This window comes from Glandiceps talaboti, chromosome 17 (genome assembly GCF_964340395.1).
Source record: "Glandiceps talaboti chromosome 17, keGlaTala1.1, whole genome shotgun sequence".
Classification (NCBI taxonomy): Eukaryota; Metazoa; Hemichordata; class Enteropneusta; family Spengelidae; genus Glandiceps; species Glandiceps talaboti.
Window position 1 is genome coordinate 2270984 of NC_135565.1, and position 14017 is coordinate 2285000.

The 14017-nt window shown below is 37.5% G+C and overlaps 1 protein-coding gene across 1 annotated transcript in view; it reads right to left on the minus strand.

Moving 5' to 3' along the window:
• The window catches only part of LOC144448429 (uncharacterized), an 84606-nt gene that overhangs the window by 26523 nt on the left and 44066 nt on the right, over positions 1-14017 (minus strand). Inside the window, exons 9-12 of the mRNA XM_078138673.1 lie at positions 13804-14017; positions 11381-11537; positions 5441-5600; positions 4112-4280 (exon numbers count right to left, since the gene is read on the minus strand). The exon at positions 13804-14017 is cut by the window's right edge and continues 33 nt beyond it. Coding sequence (XP_077994799.1) covers positions 4112-4280; positions 5441-5600; positions 11381-11537; positions 13804-14017 — 700 coding nt within the window. The remainder of the gene's footprint in view (positions 1-4111; positions 4281-5440; positions 5601-11380; positions 11538-13803) is intronic.

Genomic DNA, 14017 nt, shown 5'->3' on the forward strand with positions numbered 1-14017 from the left:
GCCATTACAATAGGGGTTGCCTTACCATTTTAGAATACACTATACATATACTATTGCCATCACAATAGAGGTTGCCTTACCATTTTAGAATACATTATACATATACTATTGCAATCACAAGAGGGGTTGCCTTACCATTTTAGAATACATTATACATATACTATTCAAATTGCCATCACAATAGGGGTTGCCTTACCATTTTAGAATACATTATACATATATTATTGCCATTACAATAGGGGTTGCCTTACCATTTTAGAATACATTATACATATACTATTGCCATTACAATAGAGGTTGCCTTACCATTTTAGAATACATTATACATATACTATTGCCATCACAATAGGGGTTGCCTTACCATTTTAGAATACACTATACATATACTATTGCCATCACAATAGAGGTTGCCTTACCATTTTAGAATACATTATACATATACTATTGCAATCACAATAGGGGTTGCCTTACCATTTTAGAATACATTATACATATACTATTGCCATTACAATAGGGGTTGCCTTACCATTTTAGAATACATTATACATATACTATTGCCATCACAATGGGGGTTGCCTTACCATTCTAGAATACATTTTACATATACTATTGCCATTACAATAGGGGTTGCCTTACCATTTTAGAATACATTATACATATACTATTGCCATCACAATAGGGGTTGCCTTACCATTTTAGAATACATTATGCATATACTATTGCCATCACAATGGGGGTTGCCTTACCATTTTAGAATACATTATACATATACTATTGCCATCACAATAGGGGTTGCCTTACCATTTTAGAATACATTATACATATACTATTGCCATTACAATAGGGGTTGCCTTACCATTTTAGAATACAATGTACATATACTATTGCCATCACAATAGAGGTTGCCTTACCATTTTAGAATACATTGAACATATACTATTGCCATCACAATAGGGGTTGCCTTACCATTTTAGAATACATTATACATATACTATTGCCATTACAATAGAGGTTGCCTTACCATTTTAGAATACATTGAACATATACTATTGCCATCACAATAGAGGTTGCCTTACCATTTTAGAATACATTATGCATATACTATTGCCATCACAATAGAGGTTGCCTTACCATTTTAGAATACATTATACATATACTATTGCCATTACAATAGAGGTTGCCTTACCATTTTAGAATACATTATACATATACTATTGCCATTACAATAGGGGTTGCCTTACCATTTTAGAATACATTATACATATACTATTGCCATCACAATAGGGGTTGCCTTACCATTTTAGAATACACTATACATATACTATTGCCTTCACAATAGAGGTTGCCTTACCATTTTAGAATACATTATACATATACTATTGCAATCACAAGAGGGGTTGCCTTACCATTTTAGAATACATTATACATATACTATTGCCATCACAATAGGGGTTGCCTTACCATTTTAGAATACATTATACATATAATATTGCCATCACAATAGGGGTTGCCTTACCATTTTAGAATACATTATACATATACTATTGCCATCACAAGAGGGGTTGCCTTACCATTTTAGAATACATTATACATATACTATTGCCATCACAATAGAGGTTGCCTTACCATTTTAGAATACATTATACATATACTATTGCCATTACTAAATTAAATTTTACCATTAAGTTGTCCTACTACTGTATGTCTGAATTAGTTTGAGTTCTGCCAATAACAAGTGATGCACACTTTAAATAAGCTTAATTTTAACGTCTCTTTCAAAGGACACAATTCAGAAGTTAATTATAATTTTCTAATAGGGTTGTGTCCTGCTCACAGAATATTACTAGACTGGGTTTTAAGCAGGGTTGTGTTCTACTCACAGAATGTTCCTAGGCTGGGTTCTGAGCAGGGTTGTGTCCTACTCACAGAATGTTACTAGACTGGGTTTTAAGCAGGGTTGTGTCATACTCACAGAATGTTCCTAGACTGGGTTTTAAGCAGGGTTGTGTCCTACTCACAGAATGTTACTAGACTGGGTTTTAAGCAGGGTTGTGTCCTACTCACAGAATGTTACTAGGCTGGGTTTTAAGCAGGGTTGTGTTCTACTCACAGAATGTTACTAGACTGGGTTCTAAGCAGGGTTGTGTCATACTCACAGAATGTTCCTAGGCTGGGTTTTAAGCAGGGTTGTGTCATACTCACAGAATGTTCCTAGACTGGGTTTTAAGCAGGGTTGTGTTCTACTCACAGAATGTTACTAGGCTGGGTTCTAAGCAGGGTTGTGTCCTACTCACAGAATGTTACTAGGCTGGGTTTTAAGTAGGGTTGTGTCCTACTCACAGAATGTTACTAGACTGGGTTTTAAGCAGGGTTGTGTCCTACTCACAGAATGTTACTAGACTGGGTTTTAAGCAGGGTTGTGTCCTACTCACAGAATGTTACTAGACTGGGTTTTAAGCAGGGTTGTGTTCTACTCACAGAATGTTACTAGGCTGGGTTCTAAGCAGGGTTGTGTCCTACTCACAGAATGTTACTAGACTGGGTTTTAAGCAGGGTTGTGTCCTACTCACAGAATGTTACTAGATTGGGTTTTAAGCAGGGTTGTGTTCTACTCACAGAATGTTACTAGACTGGGTTCTAAGCAGGGTTGTGTCATACTCACAGAATGTTACTAGACTGGGTTTTAAGCAGGGTTGTGTCCTGCTCACAGAATGTTACTAGACTGGGTTTTAAGCAGGGTTGTGTTCTACTCACAGAATGTTACTAGGCTGGGTTCTAAGCAGGGTTGTGTCCTACTCACAGAATGTTACTAGACTGGGTTTTAAGCAGGGTTGTGTCCTACTCACAGAATGTTACTAGACTGGGTTTTAAGCAGGGTTGTGTTCTACTCACAGAATGTTACTAGACTGGGTTCTAAGCAGGGTTGTGTCCTACTCACAGAATGTTACTAGACTGGGTTTTAAGCAGGGTTGTGTCCTACTCACAGAATGTTACTAGACTGGGTTTTAAGCAGGGTTGTGTCCTACTCACAGAATGTTACCAGACTGGGTTTTAAGCAGGGTTGTGTTCTACTCACAGAATGTTACTAGGCTGGGTTCTAAGCAGGGTTGTGTCCTACTCACAGAATGTTACTAGACTGGGTTTTAAGCAGGGTTGTGTCCTACTCACAGAATGTTACTAGACTGGGTTTTAAGCAGGGTTGTGTCCTACTCACAGAATGTTACTAGACTGGGTTTTAAGCAGGGTTGTGTCATACTCACAGAATGTTCCTAGGCTGGGTTTTAAGCAGGGTTGTGTCCTGCTCACAGAATGTTACTAGACTGGGTTTTAAGCAGGGTTGTGTCCTGCTCACAGAATGTTACTAGACTGGGTTTTAAGCAGGGTTGTGTTCTACTCACAGAATGTTACTAGACTGGGTTCTAAGCAGGGTTGTGTCATACTCACAGAATGTTACTAGACTGGGTTTTAAGCAGGGTTGTGTCCTACTCACAGAATGTTACTAGACTGGGTTTTAAGCAGGGTTGTGTCCTGCTCACAGAATGTTACTAGACTGGGTTTTAAGCAGGGTTGTGTTCTACTCACAGAATGTTACTAGACTGGGTTCTAAGCAGGGTTGTGTCATACTCACAGAATGTTACTAGACTGGGTTTTAAGCAGGGTTGTGTCCTACTCACAGAATGTTACTAGACTGGGTTCTAAGCACACCATTTTTTAAAATGGTGTGTGTGTGTGTGTGTGTGTGTGTGTGTGTGTGTGTGTGTGTGTGTGTGTGTGTGTGTGTGTGTGTGTGCGTGCGCGCGTGCATGCGTGCGTGCATGCATGTGTATGTGCGTGCGTGCACACTTGCACTAGTGTGCGTGCCACGTGTGAAAGTGAAGACTTCAACTACACCATTGTACTGGTCAGTTGAAGAGATTGATGGTGACAAGAGGAAAGGCACAATGTAGATATTCAACAAACATACCATAGTTGTAGGAATTAACAAAATTATGGGATGTCAACATGTGTATCACATGAATGCATCAAAAATAATAATGGCAATTTATTCAAATAATGATTGCCATGACAACTACTTGATCTTGGATATATAAACACACATATTGTACTATACCTGTCACTTTATCAGCTGTTCTTGGTTTCAGTTTTTTAGTATAGAAGAATGACAAGGGAATTTTTCCAGCTTTGGGACGGTCTTTTTTGGTTGGTTTGAGAGAGTTGAGTGGGAATGGTGTTATTTCTAAACCTTCTACTTCACCATCATCTGTAAATGTTGGGATATCCTATAATAACATAACAGTAAAACACTCTGTTACAATAACCCAGATATCCTCCACAGTGACAAAAACAGAATATTTTCAGTCATTCTATTGTTTTATAACTCAACTATTAATATATCAAATATAAAAGTATTGGACATAGAGTGTGGTTTTAATGCTGAGGACATTGACACAATGGCAACAAGTGTGAAGACAGAAACTCCACGACAACCAAATCTATCAAATGGTAGTCATAGCTAACATACTTACCAGTGTTTCTAAGTCAAATCTATCAATGGTGGTCATAGCTAACATACTTACCAGTGTTTCTAAGTCAAATCTATCAATGGTGGTCATAGCTAACATACTTACCAGTGTTTCTAAGTCAAATCTATCAATGGTGGTCATAGCTAACATACTTACCAGTGTTTCTAAGTCAAATATATCAATGGTGGTCATGGCTAACATACTTACCAGTGTTTCTAAGTCAAATATATCAATGGTGGTCATGGCTAACATACTTACCAGTGTTTCTAAGTCAAATCTATCAATGGTGGTCATGGCTAACATACTTACCAGTGTTTCTAAGTCAAATCTATCAATGGTGGTCATAGCTAACATACCAGTGTTTCTAAGTAAAATCTATCAATGGTGATCATAGCTAACATACTTACCAGTGTTTCTAAGTCAAATATATCAATGGTGGTCATGGCTAACATACTTACCAGTGTTTCTAAGTCAAATATATCAATGGTGGTCATGGCTAACATACTTACCAGTGTTTCTAAGTCAAATCTATCAATGGTGGTCATAGCTAACATACTTACCAGTGTTTCTAAGTCAAATCTATCAATGGTGGTCATGGCTAACATACTTACCAGTGTTTCTAAGTCAAATCTATCAATGGTGGTCATAGCTAACATACTTACCAGTGTTTCTAAGTCAAATCTATCAATGGTGGTCATAGCTAACATACTTACCAGTGTTTCTAAGTCAAATCTATCAATGGTGGTCATAGCTAACATACTTACCAGTGTTTCTAAGTCAAATCTATCAATGGTGGTCATGGCTAACATACTTACCAGTGTTTCTAAGTCAAATCTATCAATGGTGGTCATAGCTAACATACTTACCAGTGTTTCTAAGTCAAATCTATCAATGGTGGTCATAGCTAACATACTTACCAGTGTTTCTAAGTCAAATCTATCAATGGTGGTCATGGCTAACATATCTTCATATTGCCCAAAGTGTACAGCAATGCCAAGGTTATCATCAGGGGTACCTCCAGGTGTCTCTAATCCAGACCCTGACTCATCTGGTAATGCAAACACCATTTGCTGAAATCTAAATATGGTAATTTTATGCATAATCTGTTTTACACCTGGTATATTTATATAAAGCAATGTACATTTGATATTAACATAAATGTTCTATTATAGTAAACCATCAGTACCTTAATCTTTATTTCTTATAAAATGAATTTACATTAAAAAGAATCACATTAGAAGTCTCCAGCTTACAGGAATACAAAAGACAAAGAATACATCATTCCAAACTGATTAAAACTCAGATACATGTATCTAAACAGTTACATGATGTAACAAGTCTTCATAGAAGACATATACCCCCTCAAATGGAAATTGGTGGCAACAAATAAATACTACAAAGTGTCTGTGATAATGAAGGGAATTGCTGAATTTCAGTATAAACCTGAAGATCCAGGTCTAGGTCAAAGGTCAATGTCTAAAAAGAAAGTTTAAACCTGGCAATATAGGTGTAGACACTTGAATGTAGTCTCCATGTATTAACGTTTTCTGAGTTAATTGGTAAATCATGATTGTTCACTACAGATATGGCTGCCATTGAGTGAAAAGTGATATGAACACCAAAAGTAATGCACATATATGTTTATCTGGTTCTGCATTATCTATAGACATGATCTAAAAGACATTAGCCACACATAATTACTACAAAGTGTCTGCAATAAGTAAATAATAGCTTAATTTTGATGGTTCCACGAATATAGTCTATGATTGAAATTGTTTAATATTACAATAAATATAGTGATTGTTTAGAGAGATTGACAGATATCACTATAAAACACATATTGCCTGGCCATGAGGGCTATAGCACCCGTTTATTACACCCGAGGGACTGTGAGTTACCAGAATCAAATGCTATTTCCCGAGGCCAAAGGCAGCCACAGTTACGAGGCAATATAGTCACGAGGGGGTAATGAATGGGTGCTATAGCCCAAATATAGGCCAGGCAATATGTGTTTTATAATATACCTCATGCTTAAACGTTTGCATTATTGAACAAGTTTAATAATTTTTATTCTTTCAACACATTATGAAATACAATGAAAGTTATTCAACATGAACGGGTGATATAGCCCGAATATAGGCCAAGCAATACGGTTTTTAAATGATAAACATCATGCTTACAGCGTATGTTGTTGCAGTATTTGAACACGTTTAATATTAATTATTTGAATTCATTATGAAATACAAGTGAAGTAATTCAAAAATTGCCTTCCAAACTCAGTATTGGCTTCCATAGCCTAGTTGTTGTGGATGTTGACGACACAGTTATGAAAGTTATAGTTCACTATTTTCTTACTACCGCTCACTTCTTGTTGAGTTACGAAATTCACTGGCGGTGGAGGCGAATTAGTAAGTTCATTCAGAATTGACATCCGTTGCACCGGCGACGCCATCATCGGGACTAGCGGTAACTGTGGCTGTTCTAGTTCGCCTCGTATCTGTTCGTTTGTTGATGAACTTCCTTGAACAGTACTAGAAAGAGTGCGGCTCATTTCTCTCTTTTTGTCTTCGCCAACTCTACTATAACTTCTGATACTGCTCTCTGATTTGTGACCACTAACTCCCATGATGTGCCGTGCCTCGAAGCCTTTGTCGTCCAATGTTGTAACAGTGGTAGCACGCAAACAGTGGTTGGTATATGTACGAGAACATTAAGCCTCGACAGAGATTTTCTTCATTTTGTCGGCGAGCGCATTTTTACCAACTGCTACGTTGTCATACCAAACAGTGTCATCTTGACTTTTCAGTGCTGGTTTTGGCCGCTGCCAGAAAGCTTCACAGTTTGGGTTCAGCTTCGTTAAATACAATTCAAAAGACCAAACTGGACATAGCGAGTTTTCTGGAGTTTCGTACATTCTCCCTCCTTGACTCATTTCCCCGTCGTCTATACAGCCACGGTGATTTTTCGTCAGCATATCTTGACAAATCGACACATATTTGAGGCCCGTTGAATCATTCTGGACGACAAAGTGTGACTTCGTCATGTTACGTAGGTTTTCACGGCCACGATTGCAGAGATAGATCATAATGTCAACGAAAACCTTGTTTTGTAGCCCGATTGGTGTTGACTTGTCAAGTGCAGACGACAACATGATTTTTGTCATGTCGTCTTTGGTAATGGGTTCTTTATGTTTCGTTGCACCCTTTCCTTCACCTTTCAATTTTACAAGCATTGCAGAGAACACATCGTTGGCAGGCTTGAAAATGTCACTGTTTATTATGTCGATGCCACACTGTCTCAGAAAATATCGTTGTAAACCATATCGTATTGTTATCATCGACTTGCTCGAATACAGCTGTGCGTTGTTCTGTCGAATCCCTCCATAGAAATTCCGCAGCGTGATACACAGATCGTCGGGTGCGTCCTTTTCTACGTCTGTTATGTTTGTACCAATTTCTTCACAAAACAAAGTAAAAATCTTGGTGGCGTAGTGAATGACATGCTTTGTGTTACGCGAATCTTTGCTGTCGACAAGGTGTTGAAGTTCTTGCTCCGACAGAAGTGAAAATCTTGCCCTCTTCTCTTGAGGTTGGCAGACGACATCGTCTTGAGGTTGGCAGACGACATCGTCAGAAGCTGCCATTTTGACCTGTTGTAGCTGTGAACTAGCGGTGGTCACGTGACCATGTCAATAGTTGATGGAACTTTTCCCCTGGGAAATAGTCATTTCTATTTTCCTATCACGTGACTGATTCTAGCGAATCTTGGCACAGTATTATCACTAGGTATATTATAAATACTAATAACACATCAATTCACCATAGTAACCGTGTCAGAGATTGACAGACATCACTGTATACTAACAAGTCTTCATGGAAGACATAGTCCCAAAAAATATTTCTGGTAGTGACAACAACAAGTTCTTTAGTTTGTACATTATGTCGCAGGCTTTCATTTCAAAAAGGACAACAACTAATGGCATGGCCTTTAAGGCAATCAAAAAGATACACTGACAACACCTGAAAGGGTTGTTCATTTCTTATCTATTATGTGTAGATCCTTCAAAATTTCAGGCACATTAGCATTAATATTTATATTATCTTAATGATTTCAAAATAGGAAGACATAGCTACAGTACAAGCCGGAACTTGGTCACCCAGCTGGCGCGTCGTAGACAAGACGCAGACGCACATGGATGCGTCTTCGACCCACACCGATTGCGTCCTGTCTCACTCTAATTTATTTTAACAGACGTACTTTATTCATGAATGCAAATCAATTCAATTCATCATAAAGGAGAGTGCGTCTCTTTAGTTACAATGTCTATTTTGTTGTAACGCACTGTGCTGACCACATCAGCGCTTAAAGCTAAAGCTCCTACAATCACTTACTGCGAATAAAAAACCCAAGTGGCCAAAAAAAGAAATATGTACGCCACGGTTGCGAATCGTTAATTTTTTGCTCTCGATGGATATTTTTGGACCATCGCCTGGCATATTCTGCGATTTTTTCGCGATACTCAATATGTGTTAAGATCAGGTGACTTGACGTTCCGGTCACACATCATTATTGGAGATTTCCTCATGTGACTACTTGCTATACAGTACAGCCCAAACGCAACGTTCCGACTTCGTTAGCCCGGCGTAAGCCCGGTGCTAACCCTGGGCCACGAAGGCCTTGTAAGTTGTAGGTGTTAATCGTCCCATTGATCGGCGCTATAGCTGGGCCATGAAGGCCTTGCAATGTGCTAATTGACCCCATTGACCGGCGCTACCTTGCGCCTCGTCGTCAGCAAGGTGAGTGGTATTATTTTGTTCTGAATTATTATTATAACTTTTTTATTATAACTAAAAAACCTCATTATTAGCAAAAATGAAAGAAAAAATAGCTGAGTGTGTTTCCTGAATAAAAATTCAAATAAGAAAAGACGTGAGAAAAAAAACCGTTTCGACTCATTTTGCACATAAACTATTTTCAACACAACACAGCGGTTGTCTGCACTCCAAACTTGATACATGTGATATCAAAGTTGATACATTTTGTGTACATGTACGTGCGTTGTCTTTACACTTTTTACAGTGTGCTAGTGCTGTCACAACCTAAAACTAAACCAGTAGTCTACTTGCCGCCCAGACTTATTGGTACTTACCAGAACAGCAAGGATCAAAAACCGTCGAAGTTCTGGGGGATATTATTAATTGGTCTCTTTTGCTTTTTTTTTGGCTCGAAATGATTGTTTTTGTTCACCTGCCCATATTTTCCTGGCAACTTCTAGTCACCAGTCCTTAAAAGTCTAGTCTCCTTGTGTGTGTGCTACTACTTAGCTACCTGTCTAACGTTTTCCGTTGCGTGTTGAACCTTCGAATAACACCGACGACGTCTTGTTGGCTAGCCCCGGGTAGGCCCTACAATACTCACAAATAGATAACACCGTCTCATAGTTTTCTTCACTTGAACTCCTTCCCCCACTCCTCAAAAAACTCTCATTTTTTCTCTTCCTTTCATACATTTTCCAATAACTCAGATTTACTATTACTACGTCATCTTTTTAGCTTTCCTGTGATGTATTTGGTACAGCCACTAAATCTTCACTCATACTCGCTCGTACTCTCACACAATCGTACAACAACGTTAACATTCTCACCACCATCACCACTTTTTTTCTCTTTGCCTTTTCTCGCCTGTTGTCTTTTTACTCTCACTGCTTTCCTTAGGAAATCCTTCTTTCGAACTTTTGGTGAATCCAAACTTCCACAAACTCATGATTATTCAACAACGTGGGATCAACTGGGGTCATGACAAGACGTCGTTTACGTGAATATAAAATATGCAAATTTGTCCATGCGTTCTATGGATGTACACTTCCATATGTAGAAAGTTGCACTGAGATGAGGTGAACGGGTCATCACGTAGCCACGCAATGCAATGCGAAGTACACAGAGATCAGTGCGTTAGAATCTTTGACCATGGTTACTTTTGAGTTAATGGAATCCGGAAATAGCGCGTGTACATTTTTTTATTTATCAAAGGATAATGATAATTGAATATTTTAAGCTAGGTTTTCAAAACGTATTTGACCCTGAAGATGAAGGTCAAGGTCAAAAGTCAGTGTGTCACTAAAAAGATCATCATTTATAACCATGAGGCAGGCACTTGAATATGGTCTCTTATCTGTTAAGCGTCAAGAGTTATCGGCCAAAATGTGAATATTTATGACAAATATGGCTGCCATTTTACTGTTATCGTGGGGTTGTGAAACAAAGTGATGTATATATGTAGACTATAGCATCTGACATTTGTACAAGGTTTGGTTGAAATCAGTGCAAGCATATCTGAGATACAATTTGACAATAATATGGCTATTTGAATTTGAAGATGGAGGTCAAAGTCAAAAGTCAATGTGCCATTAAAAGGCTCATGATCGATAACATGGTGAAGACACTTGAATGAGGTCGCTATCTGTTAAACTTCAAGAGTTATTGGGCAAAGTGTGATTATTTACGACATACCGGTATATGGTTGCCATTTCGCTGTTGTTGTGAGGGTTGTGAAACCAAGTGATATGCTATGCCCTCTATAACATCGACATTTGTACCAGGTTTGGTTGAAATTGGTGCATGCATATTGGAGATACAGGTGGACATGGAAGGATGGACAGCAGGACGGACGGACAGATGGATGGTCGGATGGATGGATGGATGGACGGACGGACGGACCCCAACATAGTAGCCCCCCATTGGGCTTCGCACTTTGGGGACTAATAACACATCAATTCATCATACTAACCACATCAGAGATTGTCACACATCACAATATACTAATAACATATGTACAATTTGTCTAAAGTCCATACTTACTTGTTGGGGTCTGTAAATTCTATCATCGGTTTACTCTCACTTTTAGTCTCTGTTTCTGGTTTATTAGTTGGTAGATTATTGCCCTTCCGTCCTATCATACTCTTTCCTTTGCTTTCAACAGGTTTATCTTCTTTCTTTGGTTCAGTCTCTTCTTTTTCTGAAATTATGAACAACAGAATGATTGCTAGACAAGATTTAAAAATCCCTGTGTTGTTAAAATCACATTGTCTGAGTGTTTGAATACATGGAATCATATACTGAGCTTTGTAAATCTTTTCACATTCCAACACTCTTGATCAGACGAAAATATTTAGATGTCATGTTTTTGTAAAAGTCATGGTATAGTTTGCATAATTTTATAAATATTGATTTAGCAGTTTGTTTTAATGCACCTTGTAGAACGCTGTGGTGTAGGTGTAGGTAGGTAGGTGCTGTGGTGTAGGTGTAGGTAGGTAGGTGCTGTAGGTGTGTGCCAACTTTCAAGCCACCTTGTTTCAGAATTTATATCAGGAAATTGATCCCTTTTATTCCAAATCAAGAGTATTTTAACAATATTGTCAATGTAAATAATCATATTGATATTTTTAAGAACATTATCAACTCTTTCAAAACAGACATTAAAATAATGATTTTTAACTTTTTAATTGACTGTGTTTTAAATCCTAGCAGTGTATGTATTTAATATGCATCGTGTTTTCATGTAGTTTTGTTTATTGGCTCAGTAGAGTGGGCACTTTTGTGTCTGTCAGATGTCGATACATAAATAAATAAATAAATAAATAAATAAATAAATAAATAGATAGATAAATAAATAAATAAATAAATAAATAAATAAATAAATAAATAAATAAATAAATAAATAAATCATCTACATCGCTAAATTCTAGTAGTATATAAGCATTTAGCTGGGTCTATCTCAAATAACTTTCAAGGGTTTATACACTTCAAGTAAAACAACATTTTGAGACTTTCCAGGAGAATTCATATCAACTTTGGTCATATTCCAGCAACGCTGACCAGTGAAATACATTTTATTTGGCAACACACCTGACTTTCAGTACATATTTCACAATATACATCTTCATTTTTTTTATCTAATTGAAACTTTAAGACAGTAACATGGATTGTTTAGTTCAGTAAATTTCCATTTGATTCAAATGAAATTGATTTTTGACGCTGCACACAAAAATCAGCATGCTCTCCACCAATCATGATTTTAACCTGTTTCTGTACTACTTATGGATAATAACAACCACTGATTAACATGTATAATGTCTAATTATTGGCATTCTAACAATTATCAGTGACTATATTGTGGTGGTCTGATCTCAAAATGATACTCCAGTTACAAACTAGTGTAGTTTTAACAACATGGTCACTGACTCAAAACTAAGCTTTCTTCAGATTTAAAACTTCTCACAACACTATCTACAGATAATACTGACCACTACTGCAATGTCTTTTTAGAAGTAACCGCGCAGTCACTAATTTTTAGTTAATACATATTTTGGTTTGTCCCAGTAGCAGCTACATATGTAGTGCAGGTTTAAGACAACGTAATCATTAGAAGTCAACAAAAATGTACTCTACAAGATAATGGAAGTCATCAGAAATATCACCCTACTGTCGACTACAACATCCATTCAATAGTTTACATCAACATGTCAACAATATTTTTACATAATTATATAGTTTGTGTTTTAGTAAACTGACACCATGATTGCCAGTATCATCTGAATATTGTAATAAATTAACTGTAACTTATTCAGTGGTTAGTGCACATTTTGCTGATTTGTACTCTGAATGTACTCATCTGAATGCACTGATCTCATCAGAATGTACTCATCTGAATGCACTGATCTCATCAGAATGCATTGATCTCATCTGAATGCACTGATCTCATCAGAATGCACTGATCTCATCTGAATGCACTGATCTCATCTGAATGGACTGATCTCATCTGAATGCACTGATCTCATCAGAATGCACTGATCTCATCTGAATGCACTGATCTCATCTGAATGCACTGATCTCATCTGAATGCACTGATCTCATCTGAATGCACTGATCTCATCTGAATGCACTGATCTCATCTGAATGCACTGATCTCATCTGAATGCATTGATCTCATCTGAATGCACTGATCTCATCTGAATGGACTGATCTCATCTGAATGCACTGATCTCATCTGAATGCACTGATCTCATCTGAATGCATTGATCTCATCTGAATGCACTGATCTCATCAGAATGCATTGATCTCATCTGAATGCACTGATCTCATTAGAATGCATTGATCTCATCTGAATGCACTGATCTCATCTGAATGAATTGATCTCATATACATTTATAATCAAATACAACATTTTTCTTGCAATATATTTATTCCATATTTTCTTTGACAACAGCAATTCCCCTTTTTACCTTTGTCATCTTCAGGGTCTTCAAACTGTTCTGTTTTCTTCATAATTCTGCCATAGGACAACATACAACGTAACTGATTATGTGATAAACCTAGTGGTCTGTAAACTCGTATATTCAGAAACAGATCAAATTCAGGTTCATGGGTCCAGACTTCTTTATCTTCCATTGGTGGTTTAGGTGCTGGTAGATACACAGGTTCACCCCCTCCACCACC